The 22,482-nt window shown below is 44.2% G+C and overlaps 1 protein-coding gene across 1 annotated transcript; it reads left to right on the top strand.

Moving 5' to 3' along the window:
* The first annotated feature begins 839 nt into the window (after positions 1-839).
* Positions 840-22,357, top strand: FRRS1L (ferric chelate reductase 1 like). The gene is given in 6 exon segments (XM_055579782.1): positions 840-938; positions 940-1,228; positions 13,374-13,458; positions 15,571-15,709; positions 19,943-20,189; positions 22,185-22,357. Coding segments are annotated over 6 exon segments (1,032 nt in total).
* Positions 22,358-22,482: the final 125 nt, after the last annotated feature.

Below are 22,482 nucleotides of genomic sequence, written 5' to 3'. Positions count from 1 at the left end.
AAAGAATTGTGTCCATGTTTTCTAGTGGAAAACAGCAGTTTGAATGTGTTATCATTCCAAAACCATCATTAGGAAAGAATTAGGAACCTGGCAAGTGCTAAGTAAGTGCTTGGTGTGAATGAATGAATGGCAAAGTAAACAACCGGAAGAGAATTACACGCAGCAGGAAAGGGTTTGGGAAAGTCCGGAATCCCACAGTCTGGGCCAGCCAAGGCCTGTGCCTGCCTGCTGTGGGGAAACAGCAAACCACTTGCCTGATTTTGAAGGGGGCATGTTACTCAGGGGCAAGGGCAGCCTCTGACTACACACTCCAAAAGTCTTGGTGAATCCAGCCCAAAGAGCTGGGTTCTAGTTCCCCTCCGGCTCTGAAGACCTCGGTTTACCTATCTATAAAGTGGGGGTCTTGCTATTTTAACTTTTCCAGTCTTGATCCCAAGAAATAATGGATACAGCGAGTGCTGTAAATAAACCAAAAAGTGCTGGGACAAAGTCGGGGAGGCAGTGACACAAACAAGGTGTGCCCCAAGGTGAACCCTCCGGGGAGCACTTCTTAAATGGGAACGTATATTGGGGCCTCCCGGGGATCTTGGAAAAATGCATCCTGATTCATACAGATGTCTGCCGTGGGGCCAGGGGTTAGTGATGCTAACGTTCCTGGCACCTGGGGATGTTAATGCTGCAGGTCCGTGGGCCACTTTTTGAGTAGTAGGGTCAAATCTGTTCGGTGAGAGACTCATGGAGGGAGGTAGGAGAAATGGGGAAAAGGACAGAGGCAGAGACAGTCCGGCCGAGGAAGTGCGGATGTTAGGAAGAAGCCGAGGCTCCGGGCGCGAGCGAGGATGCGCAGCCTAGGCTGGGAGGCGGCGGGTGCGGGCGGCTCCGCGGCTGCGCGGGCTGCAGGCTGGGGGCGGACGCGTGCTGGCGGCGACGCAGTCCCGGCCCCGCGCCCGCGGCGCCCCCGCTGCGGCCCGAGCGGCCTGGCTGCGGGATCGGTGCGCAGCGATGGCGCGGTCGCGCCGGTCCTGGGCGCAGCTGCTGTTGCTCCTGCTGGCCGGGCCGGCCGCCTGTGCAGCCAGCCCGGCGGACGACGGCGCGGGCCCGGGGGGCCGGGGACCCCGGGGCCGTGCGCGGGGGGACTCGAGCGCCGACGAGGCGGTGCCGCGCCACGACTCCTCCTACGGTACCTTCGCCGGGGAGTTCTACGACCTGCGCTACCTGTCCGAGGAGGGTGAGGCTGCGGGAGGATGAGGGGCTGCGGGAGCGGAGACCCGGGATGGGGACGGAGGCGGCAGGAGTAGGGTGGGGGGCGGGGAATCCGTTAGGAGGCGATTGGAGGCTCCGCTGGCTCAGCCGAGGCCCGACCGCGGAGCGCAAGGCTCACCCTGCCCATCGGCCTGGAGAAGAGATCCGGAGAGCTGTCAGCGCCTTCCACTCGCTGCTGGCTTTACAGGTGGGGAGACTGAGGCCCGGAGGGAGGTGGTCAGCCAAGTCCTTCGAACCTGCAGACAAGTGGGGCTGAGTCAACCCCCTCCCCGCCCCCCTCGCGCTCTCCCCGGCTTCCGCCACCCACCCCACCCCCCGCCCCCAATTTTCAGCGTCTATCTGTGACAGGGATGGGGTAGTGGATGCTAAAGGAGGAGACTGTCATCTGGCCTAGAGTGTGTGAAATCAGAGTAGCTGGTGGGAAGCCCAAGTCCCCTCTTAAAGAGAGATTGCCTTGTTTCCTCCATGTCTGTTTTGACCTAAATTTGCCGTGGCTAGTGTCCCAACTTCAGCGTTCTGTTCCTGCTCGCTGCCCAGCCCCCCAAGAGCTGGGTCACACCTCCTTCCCCACTTCCAGTCCCCTTCAGTACTGTTTTCCCACATGTCATGGACCCCTAGTGTGAGCCACCCATCGTTGGGGTCTCCTGGGTACAGCAATTGGGGGTTTGTCATGCAGACCTCCCTGCACAGGCAATATTTCAGTGAGCACAAAAGCTAAGCTGATTCTCTTCAGAAGGAATGGAAACTGGCTTCTTATTTTTGCTGTTTGGAAAGTGATTTTCCTTTTTTCTGTTAAGAGGAATATCTAAGAATCAAGTTGGGGTTTGAAATGTTGTCTGTCCCAGCAGCCAATACGATGCTGGGTGCATCTGTTATTTGGGATTAAGTTTAGCTACCTACAACAAACACACATTAACAACACAAGTAAGATAGACGTTCCTCTGTTATGTAAAGAAATCCAGAAGCAGGCAGTCTAGAACTGGTCATCTGAGACACTAATCCTGGTCTTCTGCTTTGTCACAACTCTTAGTTTGTAACTTCATGGCCCAAAATGGCTGCTTGATCACCAGCCATTACATTCACTTTCCAGACAGCGGGAAAGAAGTGGGAAGAAGAAGGTCACTGACTATAAAGAGATTACTCAGAAATCCCATGAAACAATTCCACTTACACTTCATTAGCCACAACCTAGTCATGTGCTCACACATAGGTGCAAAGGAGACTGGGAAATGTAGCCTTTTAGCTGGAAAGGAATATGACTAGTTCAAAAATTGGACTTACTGTATTCTATGGAGAAATGGATTTGGGGAAATAGACTAGTTGGGTAGATGCTTACCTGTTGAAACAGGGACCCCCAACATATAGTGGCTTAAATAAGATAGCTTATTTTTCTCTCATGAGTCTGACTGTTCTGGACTGGTAGGCCAGCTCTGTTCCACAATGTCATTCAAAGACCTAGGTTCCTTCCTTGTTGTTCCTGCATGCCCTAAGGCTTTGTCCTCATCCACATGGAAGTCATGTTGCTTGCATGGATTCTTTCAAGCTGGAGGAAATGAGAAAGAGAGGAAGTTCAGGACGAGCAGTTACCTTTTAGGCTGTTTGCACAAATCCCTGTTATTCACATTCGTTTGGCAAGAACCTAATCATACGACTTAGCTGCATGGGAGGCTTGATAGTGGAGTCTTCTAGTTGGGCGGCCGTGTGGCCTGGGAGAAGGAGAGTGCAGGGGCAGGGTAGAAGGACAGCAAGCAGAGTAGAATCTACGGCTCTGAGAAAGAATGCACAGTACAGGACTTCCCTGGTGCTTCAGTGGTTAAGAATCCACCTGCCAATGCAGAGGACAGGGGTTTGATCCCTGGTCCCATACGTGGCAGGGCTGCCAAGCCCATGAGCCACAACTACTGAGCCTGTACTCTGGAACCCGTGAGCTGCAGTTACTGAGCCCACGTGCCCTAGAGCCCATGCTCCACAAGAGAAGCCACTGCACCACAACTAGAGAGAAGCCCTGCTCTCTTCAACTGGAGAAAGCCTGTGTGCAGCCACAAAAACCCAAAGCAACCCCAAAACAAAGACTACATAGTTTTAATACAAAAGCCATCTCTTTCTGAAAGCATTTAATACATAGCGATGCAGCTCATAGTCTGCTTAGCACACAGCCAGGTGACTCAGCGGTGGCATGTGAGCAATTATATTCTCATTGGGCACATGTTCTCTAATGGAGGACAAGGTCAGATTCCATGTCAGTTTGTATATGCAGAGAGAATGGAGTTAGTTGTGTAGTCCAGGCAGTTTTATGAACGTGGACACCAGATGGGCTGCAGCCCTAAAAAAGGATTTATAGAGTTGAACCAGGAAGTCTAGGAGACTCTGGTGAGACGGAAGGGGGAGGCACTGAGGTGAGGTGACCCCACAGGGGTAAAAGGCCTGGGATCAGTGTACAGATTGCTAGTTTGTCTGCTTGCCACCCTTGACCATTCTGCACATGCTGCCTGAAGCCTGGCTCTAACCCTCAAAAATCTCTGATAGTTCCGACCTCCTCCCTGGATGAAGCTTCATCTCCTATACCTGGAATTTTCTCTCTGACTCAACTTTCTTTTACAGCCATCTCTCACTCCCTGTCTCCCTTGCACTGAGCCTTCCTTGTCCACTCTGCTCCTTTCTTTGACCATTTTGCTTATCTTCAAAGGCTGACCCTACAACCATCTGGTGGATGCTAGTGGGGGTGTTTGTGGGGTAAGCCTCCCGGGGGTTAGCACCTCTCCCAGATTACCCTGGACCTAGGCTTTAGCCTTGTGGGTCCTGAGTAGAGACTTTCCCAAGATCCTTAGAAATCATCAGTGACACTGCCTTAAAAGGGTGCTGCCAGAGAGGGAGAAGCAGAACCAGGGGAATGTCCCAGAAGGGTGTCTCACCCAGAAGGTAAAGGAAAAGAGGGCATCAGAAAGTGTCCTGTGCCATGGGGAGGCCCAGGGAGGACTTAAAGTAGTTGACAGATTCAGAAAATGAGAGGCAATGGGCAAGTTCTCCTGGGATGAATTCAGTGGAGAAGGAAGGAGGGAGCCTAGTTGATGGTGAAGGAAGTGGCAAGTGAAGAGGTGGGAATAGTACCTTTAAACTATTCTTTCTTTCTGTCAGTGCAAGTGGGGTTATCTTTTTCTAGTGATTGGGCTACTTGTTTTCTCTTTGCAGGGTACCCCCTTCTCAGGTTGAAAATTGCCAACAGATTGAATTAAAAAAAAAAAAAAAAGCAGCCTGGTAGTGTGAAATCAGAAAAAGGGAATTAGATTAATGGAATAGAGAATTTCCTGAAACTATAGGACAGCCCAGTGACCATTATCTACCTTGTTCAGAGACCATTTCTCCAGTGTCCAGATTGTGCAAGACCCCCAGGCCAGAGAGTGAACACTGGCCAATTTGATGTTTCTAATCACCTCCTGAAATGTCTGTTTTTTAGACTTTAGTTATGTTTTGATTTAATGATGCTAGTTTTCAGAATTCTTGGGGGCTCCCACTGTCTTAGCCCATACTACTCTTCCTTACAGTCCCAGCTCAAATGCCACCTCTTTCAGGGAGTCTTCCCTGATTTTTCCTCCCATTCTCTGCTGTTAGGCAAGGTATTTTCCCATAGCACACTATCTAACCCTGCTGTGACCCTTGAACTCTCTGTGGTTGAGTTTGGATAGGTTCTTGGTGCTTGAATCCTATAATTCATACCTTTTCCCCTTGAGATTCTCAAGCCAGAATCTATGTATTCAGTATAACAATAGAATATAAAACAGATTACTGCATGATTATGGGCAAACCTCCTGTTCTGAGGGTTCTCTAAAAAGAAAATCAAATTGGGCATTGAAAGTGAAAGTGTTAGTCGCTCAGTCATGTCTGACTTGTTGCAACCCCATGGATTGTAGCCCACCAGGATCCTCTGTCCATGGAATTCTCCAGGCAAAAATGCTGGAGTGGGTTGCTATGCCCTTCTCCAGGGGATCTTCCCAACCTAGGGGTTGAACCTGGGTCTCCTGCACTGCAGGTGAATTCTTTACTCTCTGAGCCACCAGGGAAGCATGTATACTAAGATTAAAAAGACAGCCTCCCAACATGGGTACATGCTATAGTATCTATTCATTTGTACTTCGGTTTGAACAAAGATAGCATCACCTTGTTTGGTGAAAAAGTAGAAACTGTATATATACTGTTTGGGGGCAGAAAAATAAAACAAAAACAAATAACTGCTACTGCTGCTAAGTCGCTTCAGTCGTGTCCGACTCTGTGCGACCCCAGAGACGGCAGCCTACCAGGCTCCCCCGTCCCTGGGATTCTCCAGGCAAGAACACTGGAGTGGGTTGCCATTTCCTTCTCCAATGCATGAAAGTGAAAAGTGAAAGTGAAGTTGCTCAGTTGTCCCGACTCTTAGCGACCCCATGGACTGCAGCCTACCAGGCTCCTCTGTCCATGGATTTTCCAGGCAAGAGTACTGGAGTGGGGTGCCATTGCCTTCTCTGAAAACAAATAACAGAAAGGGTAAATAATTTAAAGGTAAATAATCTAAATTAATTATCTCCATGACTCTAGCCCAATTGTAACACTGATTCGTGCTTTTAGTAAGTGCTTACTATGTGCCAGTCCCTGTCCTAAATACCGTATCCATATTAACTTTATTCTTTAGGGCAACGCTCTGACTTAGACACTCTTGCCATTCCCACTTTAGAATTAAGGGAACTGGCCTACAGAAGATTTAAATATTGTGGCTAAAGTCACACAGCTAGAAAGTAGCAGAGAACTGGGAGGGTTTGTTGATTGACCTTATGGATAAGGTGGTACAAGGTGCTGACCTGCTCTGGGAAATGCAATTGAACAGATAGGATGGGGCATCTTCATGGGCAAATTTGGGAAGAGGGGCTTGGAAGTGATGGGGTAGTCCGTTGGGAGCGGCAGGTTCCTGAGTGATGGAGTGCTACAACGAAAGCTTTGCTGAACAGACTTCACGGGGGTGGAATGTTCCATTTTACAGAGCCCCTTGACATTTTCACTTCGTTGTGTGGCTCTGCTAAATAGAAGTGATTCAGACAGTCCAGAAAGAGAAAGTGGCTGATGCAGCCACTCTTGGAGATGCGAACAGATGATTTCTGGTTAAAACTTCACAAGGAATTAAGTACTAAATTAATACCTGAGAGCTATGATCCAAGGAGTTAATTAGAAGCAATAAATAGCAAACCAGAAGCCATTAACCACCCAGTGGAGTATGGCGAAACAGGCTCAAGGGATTGCAAAAGAGGAATGGATAGTGGCTGCGAGTTCGACAAGAATGGAAACCACAAAAGTATGTTGGGAACCTGGAAAAATGAACCAAGAAAATAAGTGCCTCTTGTGTGATAGGAATAGCTGAAGGGAGAAAAAAAATGGCTTTAATTCTGCTTCAAAACAGAATAGTTACTGCAGGGGTTTACAGGACACATGTGAGAAGAAGGGAAGTGAAAGAGAAAAAAAATTTTGGCCCCAAGCCAATCTTATTTGGTCTTAACCCAAATTTTAATTTTAGATAAAGAGAGAGGGGGAAAAAAAGGCACTAAAATGGAAAGTGGAGGGAAACGAATAAATAAACAAAAACATAAAAAAACAGTAATAAGGTACTTCCCTGGTGGTCCAGTAGTTAAGCATCTGCCTTCCAATCCCGGGGATGCAGCTGCGATCCCTGGGAACTATGTGCCACGGGGCAGCTAAGCCCGTGTGCTACTAGAGAAGCCCCCATGCGCCACAGGTAGAGAAAATCCCGAGCACTGCCACGATGACCCAGGGCAGCCAAAATTAAAAATAAGTAAATGAAAAATGTAAAACCAATAATAATTTTTAAAGGGGGAGCATGGACAAAGCTAAGGGGAGAATGAGAAGCTGGCCCGTCTGGGTATCCGACCCATATTTCTCAGGAAGATGACGGAGCGTAGGAGAGGTAGGAGAGGGTGGGGAGAGGCCAGTCAAGGTCTCCAAGGAGCACTGTGACAAGATCCAATTGCTGTTTTAGAAACCTGGCAGGCAGTGGAAGAATTAGAAGGGAAGTAGGGAAATCAGAGTGGAGGTGGTACAATAGCCAAGAAGCTGGCTCGGGTTTCAGGAGTGGGAATGAAAGGAATGGTGGTGGAGAAAGTGTTTCAGGTGGAGGAATCTAGGGTTTCAGGGTTGGGAGACTGGGGAGGGTGGTGGGATTCTTCACTAAGACAGAAAACATAGGAGGAAGACCATTTGGGAGGTGTTGGGCGCCTGGAATCGCTTTGCTCGTGTAATGTCCAGGCGGAAACCCCTGGAGGCAGCTGATGGTTGGGCTTAAATGTTGATATGGGAACAGGAGAAATGCCAAAAAAAATGTGAGGTTAGAAAAAGAATAACTCTAAAGAAAATCGGAGGAAAGAAATAATAAAGATGCACAGTATTCAATGGAATAGAAACCAAATATTCAGTGCATGTGTGCCAAGTCGCTTCAGTCGTGTCTGACCCTTTGCAACCCCGCGGACTGTAGCCCACCAGGCTCCTCTATCCATGGGATTCTCCAGGCAAGAATACTGGAGTGGGTTGCAAAGAGGATCAAAAAAGTAAAAAATGATTTTTTGAAAATACAAATGAAAGGGTTATCCAGAGAAACAGAACTGATAGGGTGTGTGTGTGTAGATGGGAGAGAGTGTGTAGATGAAAGAGAGACCAATAGAGAGAGAAATTTGTTTTAAGGACTTGGCTCACACAGTTTTGGAGGTTGGCAAGTCCAGAATCTGCAGGGCGGGCTGGCAGGCTGGAGCCCCAAGAGAGAGCCAATGTTGTAGTTCAAGGCTGAAGGCCATCTGCCACAGAATTCACTCTTCTTGGGGAATGTCAGTCTTTTTGTTCTCCCCAGCTGGGGGAGAAGCCTGCCCACATTATGGAAGGCAATCTGTTTTACTCAGAGTCCACTGATTTAAAATGGTAAATGTTTGTCTCATCCAAAAACACTCTTACAGAAACATCCAGAATATTGTTTGACTGTATATCTGGGCACCTGGCCCAGCCAAGTTGACCCATAAAATTAACTATCACAATAGGATGCTGACAAAATTGATCAAGAGAAAAAGAGAGAAGACAGACCATGTTAGGAATGGAAGAAAAAGGGGAAATAACCCTAGACGTGTGTGTGCTCAATCGCTAAATCGTGTCCAACTTTTTGTGACCCCGTGGACTTATAGCCGGCCAGGCTCCTCTGTCCATGGGATTTCCCAGGCCAGAATACTGGAGCGGGTTGCATTTCCTTCTCCAGAGGATCTCCCTGACCCAAGGATTGAACCTGCATCTCCTGCATTGCAGGCGGATTCTTTACCTGGGAAGCTTATTAAGCCTAGACATAGCAGAGATTTAAAAGCTAGCACATTGCAACCCAACATTAAAAAGACAGCTAACCCTATTTAAAATGGAGAAAGGCTCTAAATAGACCTTTCTCCAAAGAAGATACACAAATAACCAATACGCACATGAAATTATACTCAACATCATTCGTCATTAAGGAAATGCAAATCACAATCGTAACGAGATACCACTTCACATCTACTAGGCTGACTATAAAAATTTTAAAAAAGGACCCTTCCACAATACATTGATGTAAGAATGTAAAATGGTACAGCTACTTTGGAAAATAATTTGATAGTTCCTCACAAAGTTAAACATAAGAGTTATCATATGACATGGCAGTCCTACTCCAAGAGAACTTAAAACATATGTTCATACAAAAACTTGTGCACAGATGTTCATGGCAGCATTATTCATAGTAGCCAAAAAGTAGAAACAGCCCAACTGTCTGTCAACCTGTGAATAGATTAAAAACAGGTGGTATATCCATTCAATGGAGTGTTCTGTAAACGAAGAGAAATATCATTCATTCTGTGCACCTAGGGTACTTAAAATCAGAATTCTACAATCAAAATAATTTTCCAATAAAATTGTACAATGTGTGCAAAATAGATCCAATTGAATATCATTTTCTAGATGTCAGGATGACAACTGCTAATAAGGTGTGGTTTCTTCAAACACATTGTACTGGTAGTTAAGGATTAATACATTTAGTCTCTACCCAAAGGTTCAGTAGGAAAGCCAGAAACCAGTTTTTTAAGCTTTTTGAAAACCAGCCCAGAGAGCTGTCTGAGAAGGTGTTGGGGGACTACAGAAGCAGAAAGGGAGCTCAGAGAAAGTCACTATGGGAAGCAGCTGCCAGCCCTGGGGCTGAGGGAGCAGAGAAAAGGGCTTGAGGTTTTGAGAACCTGGGAGCTCAGACAAGGGCCCTCAGCCCAGAGGTTCACCCATCCTCTGAGAGTGGGCTGTCTGCCCAGCTAATGCTGGTTCCTTTGATGAGGCTGGTTCTGGGAGTCTAGAAAACAGCTAGAAAAGAAAAAGAAAAAAGACTGGAAACTCAAACCAATTGCCACTGCAAGGATGAAGTGGAGTTGCTGAGGACTTGCTGATTGGACGGCTGTCAAACAGGAACAAATGGTCTTGTTTTGGCAGATCCTCCTGCCTCCCAGCCTCCCTCTAATGTTTCCTTTCGGCAGAACCTAGCCAGCTGGCAGAGGAGAAATGTGGTTTGCAGAGTCCTAGCCCATCCTAGAGCTGACTGTAGAGGCTGGGCTGTAGCTGAGATATAGGAGCTTAAAAATTGGCATGTGGTCCCAATTTACTTTATTCCAAATAGGGAGATCGTTTAATTTCAGGAAAAAAAATAAAATATTGCTCTGCTTATCTTCTGATACTAAACCCAGCTGTTGTCTTGAAATTCAGTTCTGGCACTCATGACCCCAACAGGTTAAAGGGCATGGTCCACAACAAGACTGTCCTCACTTCAGACCAGCTGGCTACCAATCCAAGGGGCACCCACAATCCCTCTCATGTTCTGTAATTCACTAGAATATCTCAGAGGATTCAGAAATGGGCTGTGCATACAGTTGTAGTTTTAGTACCAAGGAACTCAGGAACACTCAGAAACAGCCAATGAAGACGCACACAGGTCAGAGTCTGGGAGCCCACAAATGCACTTTTCATGTCCTGTCCTGGAAGGAAATATTCTTCTCCATGGAATCAGGACTTGTCACCCTCCTGGCACTTCAGTGTATTCACCAACCAGGAAGATGCATTCAGCTTCAGTGTCCAAAGTTTCTGTTGGGGTTTCATCACCTAAGCATGGCTGATTTAATCATTAGCTACATTATTGGACTCAATCTCCAGCCCTTATACCCTCGCCTCCCCCCTGCCCCACGTGGGGCTGGCTCAAAGCCCCAAACCTGTACCCATGTGTTGGGTCTTTCCTAGTGACCAGCCTCCATCCTGAGTCATCTTATCTCTTAGCATAAAAGCAGGTGTGATCCCAAGGGGCTCAGGAATAACAAAGACCCACTGGGAAATTCCAAGGATTTAGAGTCTCTCTCCCTCCCACCCAAGAACCAGGAACAAAAACCCATCAAATTCTTTATTATACAGCATCTTCCCTGGTTATATATTATACAGGACTTCCCTGGTGGTCCAGTGGCTCAGAATCCACCTGCCAATGCAGGGGACACAGGTTCTATCCCTGGTCTGGGAAGGTGCCACATGCCAAAGGACAACTGAGCCCACACACCACAATGACTGAGCCAGCGTGCTGCAACTGCTGAAACAGGCTCTCTAGAGCCTGTGCTCTGCAGCAAGAGAAGCCACCACTGCAAGAAGTCCACGCCGCGCAACTGGAGAGCAGCCGCTGTTTGCTGCAGCTAGAGAAAGCCCACACACAGCAGCAAAGACCCACTGCAGCCAAAAATAAATAACTTAAAAACATCTTACAAAATGAGAAAAACGTGACATTATTAAATGATGCCAAAATTCATTTGACAACATAAGTTCTCATTCCAAGATTTAGAAGCATATAAGATAAAAGGGAATCAGTGCTAGAAAAACCCTGACAAATGAGCCATTTGCCAACACTAAATAAACTAGTTCAGTACATTTATAAGTAACCTTTGTTCTAAAACTTGCTCTTACTTGGAGCTTAGAAACCCATTCTTCTAGAGATAATCTTACCCAATGGTCAGTTTAAAAATGTAACAGTAATAATAAACCAGTAATAATAATGACTGGCATTTATTGAGCTGGAAACCTGCTGTATGCTGATGAATTATTCTGGATGCTAGAAAGTATAATGGAAGAAGATGGGGAACTTTAGTCAGAAACAACATTACGTGGGATTGTGTCTTTCGGACACCTCTAGAATCTTAACCAACATAGGTAGTCGTTGCATTCCTGGATAAATATCCTGAGAAAAAAAATGTCCACGGCATTGTAGTGAAAGCTAAAAGGAAGAATGTATAGGAAGATGCTTGACATAGTTGTAGCATTGAACTCAATAAATATCAAAAACTCATCCAAGGCAGAACTCAGTCTATAGTACTGAAGTGGACATAGGACTTAGCATAAAACAAGCATGAAAGTAGAAAAAGTAATGCATTTTGCCCAAGTACTTAAGGATGGTGAGAAGGTAGGGTTGTACTTTAGCATTTGATCAACATATAGGGTAGTCAGCCTAGAGGGGTAAGGTGGAGGAGGGGTGGGAGGGAGGCTGAAGAGGGAGGGAATATATGTAGACTTATAGCTAATTCAGAGACATTACTTTGCCAACAAAGGTCCATCTAGTCAAGGCTATGGTTTTTCCAGTGGTCATGTATGGATGTGAGAGTTGGACTGTGAAGAAGGCTGAGTGCCGAAGAATTGATGCTTTTGAACTGTGGTGTTGGAGAAGACTCTTGAGAGTCCCTTGGACTGCAAGGAGATCCAACCAGTCCATTCTGAAGGAGATCAGCCCTGGGATTTCTTTGGAAGGACTGATGCTAAAGCTGAAACTCCAATACTTTAGCCACCTCATGCAAAGAGTTGACTCATTGGAAAAGAGTCTGATGCTGGGAGGGATTGGGAGCAGGAGGAGAAGGGGATAACAGAGGATGAGATGGCTGGATGGCATCACTGACTCGATGGACGTGAGTCTGAGTGAACTCCAGGAGTTGGTGATGGATAGGGAGGCCTGGCGTGCTGTGATTCATGGGGTCGCAGAGTCGGACACGACTGAGCGACTGAACTGAACTGAACTGATAGCTAATTCACATTGTACAGCAGAAACCAGCACAACATTGTAAAGCAGTTGTCTTCCAATTAAAAAAAAAAAAAGATCTAGGGTAGTAGAACACAAAACGTACAGATATAAACCAGGCAAGTGTGACCTGTTGGTCTTTAAGTATAATTTAACGAAACAAAGTAAACAAAACCTCGTTTAAAAAAGCATTACAAATCACAAAAGACTTCAGAATAGTGAGAAAAGAAAAACTAATACAATAATTTTTTAAAAGTGTATTTACATTGCCTAATATCTATGGGTGATTTAATTGATTCGTTGCATAATCATTTCAATGTCCAGTGCCAAGCAGTGTGCTGGGCAGAGAATACCAGATGAATCACACACAATTCCTGTGTACATGGAGTGAACAGCCTAGAATAAAAATATTTGTGGGCACAAACTGGAAATGCAATGCAGGCTGTCCTTTGACGTGTGGTTGAAAGCATTATGATGTTAAGTCATCTTACAAGAAAGATGCGTGAAATGATGGGATTAACAAATTTATATGAGATATGAAAATGTCCTCTACAGCTTGATGAAAAACAAGTTCACAGAAACAGAGAGATCCTATTGTAATATACAGCTATAAATGGAAAGCCTCTGCTATCAAATAGAGAATTGTTCATTCTTTCTCTTAGAGCAGGTGTATGGAATAAAACTCTATTTTCATGCTTCCAGTGGACACTGGTGAGCCAGTGGTTATGATATTATGTCTTCTTTCAGTACCCCAGGCACCCTACCTGTAAATGAGGAGAAAGCCCTTTCTCAGTTAACACGTAGGCTGGGTTCAAAGATGTGTGCCCCACACCTGCCCTCATGAAGAGGGTGATTAGGCATCAACTGAGCTCTTTTCTGAGGCTTTGACCATTTCTAGACTCATGCGATAGAAAATAGTCAACGTACTAAAAAGTAGCTTTTCTCATTGGAAACGCTGTTCCTGGATTTTCTAACTTTATTTATTCTCACTGGCCAGGTTACCCTTTCCCTACTGCTCCTCCTGTGGATCCATTTGCCAAAATCAAAGTGGATGACTGTGGAAAGACTAAGGGCTGCTTTAGGTTGGTAGATCTGTGAGTTGGAGAACTTTAAAGCTAAGACTTTGATTTGCTTCTCAAGGTAGTATTTAAATTGCATGCAGTTCACTCTCACCAGGGGCCCATGCCCCTCATAACTTCAGCACGAATGTAACCTATTTCCAGTGGCCAGCCCAGGTTGCAGCCTTAAAGGCCTTGAACTGTCTCACGCCCCTTGGCCCTAGAACTTACTTCTCTGGTTCATTTATGACTTCATTTATGACTGTATGCCATTGACTTGGGGGTCTAACCAGTTGGTTGTATGAAGAAGAATTACATGACACAGAATTTGTCTCTGTTCATTCAGTATGGGTGTGGGCAGGACAGGCAATAATATTGGCTTGGCCCAAATATTCATTTGGGTTTTCCATAACATCTTACGGAAAAACCACCCAAATGAACATTTGGGGCAACCCAACAGATATGTCTAAGACCCAATTCCTTTTTAAAACAATAGTCATGACTGTGGATAGCTATATGATCCTAGCTAGTCAGTACGCACTGATTCTAGTGTCCAGCTAGTTATTTCAGATCTAGTGCCTGATTATTAGTAGTATTCTATCTGGATGTGATAGACTGGAGCTAGAAAACAGCTAGACAGTGACCTTCCATCTAGACAGCTCTGCTTTGTTTGAGAAAGCCTCCTTTTCTTTGAGTCCTTTATTTCCAAAAACAAATTGTCCTTGAGTAAAGATTTTGATTGCCATTGCAATGAATGTGGTTTTTTTTTTTGTTTTTTTTTTTTTTTTGGTTTGGGACTCAAAGTCCAAGGACTAAAAACTGAATACAGGGGTTTTGAGTTTTTGGATTGCAAGAGTATTTCTAAGGAATTTTTAAAAATCTAGTGATACTATTGTTATTAAGGAAGATAGCCAACAATGAATAATTCTGGTGATTAGGGGATATTTTTGAGAAGAAAAGGAGTTTTAGTGCCCTGCTGGCTTCAGGGAGACTTGCTTTCTGGCCCACTCACTTAGCTTTGCTCACCCGTTGCAGCTTTTTCACTCTGGTTCCTGTGGTCTTGAGCTTACACCCCTTGCCAGCTGCTCAGGGTACCTGCCTGCAAAGCTGCATGTTCCCTGTCTCCCTCCTCCATCAGTACTTAGCAGCCTTGCATCCTATACCTTTAGATACCTTTTATCTGAGCTTAGATTATCCCATCCATTGCTGCAGTTTTCAGTCATTTCTGAAAGGCAGTATTCCTAAAACTAGGGCTTGCTGGTCCTCAAAGGATCCACAAGTTCTCTGTAAGAAAATTTAAATTCATGTTTTCATTGCAATGATGCTCCTTAAACGGATTAACGAATGCATAATCTGATTATCTGGATAAACATCTTACTTTAGTGTCTGAATTTTATTAGTCCCAAGCAGCTCAATAGAGCAAAGGCAAATTTTGTAAGTAAATGATGCATTCGCATCCAGTGAATATAAGTAAATGAGGCATTCGTTTGGTGCCCTGTATGTATAAGGGTTTTGGAGCAGTTCAAACAGATAAAAGTAGAGGAGAATGGAGTCGTGACTCGTAATAAGACACAGGCTCAAAATAAAGACCCTGCAGAGTACAATCAGACATACCATGGGTGGGTAAGCGGGAAGTCACTTTCAGCCAATGACATCATTTTCCCCTGAATGCTATGAATTTAAAAGGTCCTGGTTTTGTAGTTTAATCTGTATTCAGTTTGTCCATTTTTGTTAATTGAAAATTTGTAAATGAAAAGAAATGGCAATCTAAATTATTTAAATTATTAACTCAGGATTTTTTTGTTCTCTAAAAGTAGTCAGAAATAATTTGATAATTGTGAATATTTGAGAAACTCGAATAAGATGTCGAGAACTCTGGCTAGGACTTGAGGCCCGTGCCACAGCTTGATTCCCTCGGCAAGTCCCTTTTCATCTCTGGACCTCGTTTGTACATAGATAAAGAGGAGCAGATCATCTTTGCAGTCTCTCCTGGATGAAATTGTGATTTTGAGATCCCAGGGAGCAGAGATCTGATTCATATTGCTTAGCGTTCTGCCTGACACAGAGATGCTCTCTTAATGTGTTTTGAAGACGTAGAGGCGGAAGCAGTAATACCTGTTTCGGTATATCCTATAGATACGGCAAACCGGGCTGTAACGCAGAAACCTGTGACTACTTCCTTAGCTACCGGATGATAGGGGCTGATGTGGAATTTGAGCTGAGTGCAGACACCGATGGTTGGGTTGCAGTTGGATTCTCTTCAGACAAGAAAATGGTAAGACACAAATCGTGGTGGAAGGTGATTTTTCTCTTCAGTCTGCTGTACCACTTTAGATTTTAGAGAACGAGCGTGGTTATGTTTCCCTAAGCGCCCGTGCCACTCTTAAATGGGAGAAGCCAATTCCTGGTATTTGATTTTCTTTATCCAAGCAAGTAAATTGATCACAGCATGATAGCCATTATACTAGTTATGTCTCTCCGATTACAAGTTAAAAAAAAATAATTCAAGTTATTTTAAACGGAGAAGGAAGGGTTGGTTATGAGAGTACAGGGTATCTCCTGGTACTTGTATTCATTAGTTAATTCCACAGTTATGCTGCAAGAGAGCCCCACCAAACCACATGGCTGATAACAGTCAGCATTGATTTGTTGCTCACATGTATATGGATTGGCTGGGACTCGGTTGCTTTTGGCTCCAGTCCATGGCTTGGATTCAGGTATTGTCTAATCATTCTGGAACCAGTGGCTCCCAAGGCATGTTTTTTTCATGGCAGAGGCAGAAACACAAGAGTCATCCAAGCTGATTTCAAACCTGTGTTCACATCACATCTGCTGGTAATATTCCATTGCCCAGAGTAAGTCACTCAGCCCAACCCAGAATGAAGGGGCAAAGAAGTATCCTTCCCAACCAAGAGGCCTTGTGAAGGTGTAGATATATAATATGACAACAGGGGAGTGAAGAATTGGGTCCAACAATTTAGTATTCCACATCATACCTTGTCAAGAATGCATCTGGCCCTCAGAAAGGACTGTGGAGAGGAACAGACAGGAACCCAGGTTGCTGTCCGTTGCTTATCTCTGCTTCTCTCTGTGCCTCTGCCGCATCCTGCCCTCTTTCTTCCAGAGCGTCGTCATTTGCCATGCATTGTGCCAAGGTATTTCCCAGACAGCCACACTTTCTCAGGCCATTGAACCTTTGCATGTGCAGCTGCTTTTTGGATAAGATGCTTCTCTTCACCTGGTCTGTTTTGAGGCTCTTAGAATGAGATGGGGGCAGCAAGAGTGGTGGGAAGGGCCCAGGTTTCAGGTATGTTTTGAAGGTAATACTGACAGGCTTTTGCCAGTGGATTGGACCTGGGTTATAGGTGGGTCATAAGAAGAGATTTGGGGATCAGGCTAAGCAATCAAAACTCCATTGAGTTTGGTTTTGGAGAGGTCGCTAGAAGAATGAGCTTCTCATTCCAGGCGGCAAAACAATGGGTCCACCTGGTAAGACTGCATGGATACTAGTCTATATCATTTGTCTCCTACTTCAGGGTCAATGGGAGAAAGAGTGGTTGTGTGCCATCCAACAGGCTGGCTTGCAGTGCAACTGACCATTTCTTGTCCAGGAATGGATTTGCACCCATGGTGCACTCACCCTTACCATTAGAGGGCTCAGAGGAGGGAGGTTGAGTAAGAAGCATCCAAATTTCATGTTTGACATTTTGCTATCTAAAGGCCTTCAAAATCTAGGTTTCTTTTTCTCTTCCTATTGCTCTAAGAAGTACAGATTTAAAAATTTTCAAAACCTGATGCATAGGAAAAGCAAAATGGAACCTCTTTGTAATAGTCATTGACTTTTTTTTTGGAAATAATGAATTGCTGATTTCTTTATTAGATTTTATTCTTTAGAGAGGTTTTAGGTTCAGCAAAACTGAAGAAGGTACAGAAAATTTCCATATACCCTGTCCCCACACACGCAGAGCCTCCTCCATTATCAGCATTCTCCACAGAGGGGTACATTTCTTATAGCTGATAAACACCTTTAACGTTTTTAGTTTTTTTTTTTTTTTTTTTTTTTAACGTTAATCCTATAGACAAGTTGCAGGAGTAGGACCGTTGTCATCGTTGTTCGGTCACTCAGTCATGTCCAACTCTTTGCAACCCTGTGGACTGCCACATGCCAGTCTTCCCCGTCCTTTGCCACCTCCTGGAGTCTGCTCAAATTCATGTCCATTGAGTCGGTGATGCCGTCCAACCATCTCAGTCTCTGTTGCCCCCTTCTCCTTCTGCTCTCAATCTTTCCCAGCATCGGGGTCTTTTCCAATGAGTTGGCTCTTCGAATCAGGTGGCTAAAGTATTGGAGTTTCAGCTGCAGTCATTCCAATGAATATTCAGGACTGATTTCCTTTAGGATTGACTGGTTTGATCTCTTTGCTATCCAAGGGACTCTCAAGAGTCTTCTCTGGCACCACAGTTTGAAAGCATCAGTTCTTCAGTGCTCAACCTTCTTTGTGGTCCAACTCTCACATCTGTACATGACCACTGGAAAAACCATAGCTTTGACTAGATGGACCTTTGTTGGCAAATTAATGTCTCTGCTTTTTAATTCACTGTCTAGGTTTGTCATAGCTTTTCTTCCAAGGAGTAAGCGTCTTTTAATTTCATGGCTGCAGTCACCGTCTGCAGTGATTTTAGAGCCCAGGAAGATAAAGTCTGTCACTGTTTCCATTTTTTCCCCATCTATTTGCCATGAAGTGATGGGACTGGATGCCATGATCTTCATTTTTCGAAAGTTTAGTTTTAAGCCAGCTTTTTCACTCTCATCTTTCACCTTCATCAAGAGGCTTTTTAGTTCCTCTTTTCTTTCTGCCATAAGGGTGGAGTCATCTGCATATGTGAGGTTACAGATATTTCTCCTGGAAGTCTTGATTCCCACTTGAGCTTTATCCAACCCAGCATTTTGCATTATATATTCTGCATATAAGTTAAATAAGAAGGGTGACAATATACAGTCTTGACATACTCATTTCCCAATTTTGAACCAGTTCATTTCTTCCATGTCCAATTCTAACTATTGCTTCTTGACCTGCATACAGATTTCTCAGGAGGCAGGTAATGTGGTCTGGTATTCCTAGCTCTTGAAGAATTTTCCACAGTTTGTTGTGATCCACACAAAGACTTTAGCATAGTCAATGAAGCAGAAGTAGATGTTTTTCTGGAATTCTCTGGCTTTCCCTATGATCCAACAGATGCTGGCAATAGGACCATGAACTCCTATATATATATATATAGATGTTTCACCTGTTGTTCAGTTGCTAAGTTGTGTCCAGCTCTTTGGGACACTATGGACTGCAGCACGCCAGGCTTCCCTGTCCTTCACTGTCTCCCAGAGTTTGCTCAAACTCATGTCCATTGAGTTGGTGATACAGCCATCTCATCCTCTGTCATCCCCTTCTCCTCCTGCCCTCAATCTTTCCCAGCCTCAGGGTCTTTTCCAATGAGTCGTCTCATAAACTCCTATATATATGCTTCACCAAATGGTAACTTTTTATTGTGGTAAAACATATACAACCTAAAACTTACTGTTTTAACCATTTTAGTGTGCTGCGATTCATGGGGTTGCAAAGAATCAGACATGACTGAGTGACTGAACTGAACTGAAAGTATACAGTTCAGTGGCATTAACTACATTCATGGTGTGGAACCACCACCATCTGGTTCCAGAACATTCTCACAAACAGTAATGTTTGCCATACGTGCTTTATGTCTTTCTGCTGTTGCTGCAACTGCTGCTACTACTCTGACTTCTACTACTTATGATTTTTATTATTTTCTACAAACTTGAGAGGTTAAATTGAAGGTATCATGACCCTTTCACTCTAAATATTTAAGCAGGTATTTCCTAAGATCAAGGATATTCTTTTTCATTATATAATTTATTAAATTCAGGAAGTTTAACATAGATACTGTAGTATTATCAGATACACTGTCCACTATCAAAAGTTGCCCTTTGCCACAATGCTATGCTTTATAGAAAATTTTATTTTATGATGCAGGGTTCTGTCTAGGAACACCATTAGTTGTCATGTATTGACATGACAATATCTTTAGTCTTCTTCTTGATTTTGAAACACTTTTTTAGCTTTTTCTTTTTTGGTCTTTCATGATATTGACCCTTTTGAAGGTTACAGGCCACTTTTTTTTGTAGAATGACCTTCAATTTGGATTTAATTGTTTGCTCATGATTAGGTTAAGTGTCTGTGTTTTCGGCAGGACTACTAGAGAGCTGGTGACATAATCTTCCCTAAGTGGCACATGAGGACATACTCAATGTCAGATATGGTGGTGCAAACTCTGGTCACTTGATTACAGCTTTTTAATGGCATTTAAAACAATTTTTGGGGTGGGACTTCCAATTACAGAGATCACGGAATGTATATTTTGGAGTGAAATTTCTTTCTAGCAGAAGAGTTTGCCTAAGAGGCAACTTTAACTTTTTTTTCTCCATCATCTTTTGTGTTAGGGTGGTGACGATGTCATGGCCTGCGTCCACGACGACAATGGCAGGGTCCGCATACAACACTTCTATAACGTAGGCCAGTGGGCGAAGGAGATTCAGAGAAACCCTGCCAGAGATGAAGAAGGAGTTTTTGAGAACAATCGGGTCACCTGCAGATTTAAACGGCCTGTAAATGTTCCCAGAGATGAAACGATTGTCGATCTGCATTTGAGTTGGTATTACCTGTTTGCTTGGGGTCCAGCCATTCAGGGTAAGCTTACATTTTGGGATCTGGATTAAACACCAGACACTGCTATGCTTGAGTCATTATTGACTGGGAGTCATTATTTACAAGAAAGTGATGAGCACTTTGTATAACACAGAAAAAGGAGACAGGATCCTGCCTTCAGAATATAGTAATGGACTTACTATACACATGAACACAGAATGGGACAAGTTATACACACGCATAGTTAGAGTGAGATATACAAGATAATATATGATGAGCTATGGCTTGATGAAACAGATCGTATGTCTGCTGTGTATGGTGTATGGACTCTAATTCTCACAATGGTCTCATTTACTTCTCACCATGTCCTCCAGAATTGTAGGAATTATCATCCTCAATTTAGAGAGCTTAAGGAATCTGCTCAGGGGATTCCCAGGAGGCACTAGTGGTAAAGAATCCACCTGCCAATGCAGGAGACTCAAGAGACTTGCATTTGATCCCTGGGTCAGGAAGATCCCCTGGAGAAGGAAATGGCTACCCACCCCACTACTCTTGCCTAGAAAATTCCATGGACAGAGGAGCCTGGTGGACTATAGTTCATGGGGTCACAAAGAGTTGGATACGACTGAGTGACTGACACTTTCACTTTTTTTTTTTCCCCATCCATTGCCTAATAGGATCTTTTTCTTTCCTTCAAATTGTTGCCATTGATTGATTAGAAATTTCATGCCTTTCTTTGCCTGTTTCTAGTTGGGAAAACATCTGGATGCCTCCAGATTTATGACCCCTTTTCCATTTGCTTATTTCCCAGGTTACTGACAATGAATTTGCAATTATATTTTTGATTACTCTTAGTACCCTGGGAAATAAACTATGTCTTAGGCTGGAGAAATGAACTCATTTTAATTGATGGGGTTTGGAATCTAAAACGCCGAGTTTGAGTGTTGATTCTGCCCCTTGGTAGCTGTATCTAGCCTTTATCTAAATTCCGAGTTCTAATTTCTTTTCATCTACAATGAGGATAATAATGATATTGAATTCATATCATGGCCCAGTATTCCAAGCCCTCCCCAGTGCTGGAGACTTTGCCTGATAAGCACTCTCAGCATTCTGACATTGTTCTCAGTATCTCCAAACAGCACGGACACATTCCTACCTTACAGAGAGGCTTGTACTTTTCCTGTCTTGTGAACACTATTCTAACGCCTCTCTGGTGATCAAACCCTATCCATCCTCTTAAGGTCTCTCAAAGAGGATAAACTGTGAGCTGAGCCTTGAAGGGAGGATATGGGATTAGATGTCTCTCAAGAAGGGCATGAACTGGAGGTACATAGTTAAGCCTGGGAATTCACGAAGGTGACCAGTGAGAGAGGTTAGGGAAGAGAGGTGAGTGGGACCTGTTGAGACAAAAACTCTTGCCAACCTGAGGAGTTTGGTTTGTGTTAACAAGAGCCAGCATGGACACTGGGGTAGGGGCTGGGCATGTCAAGTATGGCACAGCTTCCCTGGCAGATAGTAACTTCAAAACCCTCCCTTTGAGGCCCGTTTTCCAAGGAGATCTTTGCTCTGAACTCATAGGCATGTCTCCCTCACCCGAGTTTCATATTGGTTAATCAAAAGGTCAGTCCTTTCCTATCAGTTTTAGCTTATGAAGCAGCCTTTACATACAGCCTTTCCCTTTTTCCTCTTCTAACCAGCTCAAAAAATGCTTTCCATCCAAAGACTTGTTTGGTATCTTAATTCTCCTCCTTTCATACCTCCATTCCACTCCACCAGACAGACATGCAGACTTGTAGACACACAGCACATCCTCTCTGATCTGGCCTGGCCAGGCTACCACTTTACATCCCATAGACTTCATCTGCAAGGGAGTCGGTCAGGAGTTGTTAGTGGTCCATATATTAATATTAAAAATATATTTGAAAACAATAGCAGCTCTTTGAAGATTTGTCTCATTTTTCTGTGGTTTGCATGTATCATTTTAAATCTGTACCTTTTTTCTCTTGCTGCTTCCTTTTTCTTTCTTTCTTCTCAAAGGCTCTATCACCCGACATGATATAGACTCACCACCGACTTCAGAGCGCGTTGTCAGTATTTACAAGTACGAGGACATTTTCATGCCATCGGCTGCCTATCAGACCTTCTCCTCTCCGTTCTGTCTGCTTCTAATTGTTGCCCTGACCTTCTACTTATTGATGGGGACCCCTTAACCGCAGTGGCAGAGCGAACAGAGTCAATGCATTAGAGAGCCTTTAGTATATTTTTAAAAAATATTCAGTATTGTTTTAGCGTCTATTATGTAAAAAAATAAAAACAAGACACATAGGATTCAGCT

Source organism: Bubalus kerabau, chromosome 4 (genome assembly GCF_029407905.1).
Source record: "Bubalus kerabau isolate K-KA32 ecotype Philippines breed swamp buffalo chromosome 4, PCC_UOA_SB_1v2, whole genome shotgun sequence".
NCBI lineage: Eukaryota > Metazoa > Chordata > Mammalia > Artiodactyla > Bovidae > Bubalus > Bubalus kerabau.
Note: the sequence above shows the minus strand (reverse complement) of the source record. Positions and strands in the feature narration are given on the sequence as shown.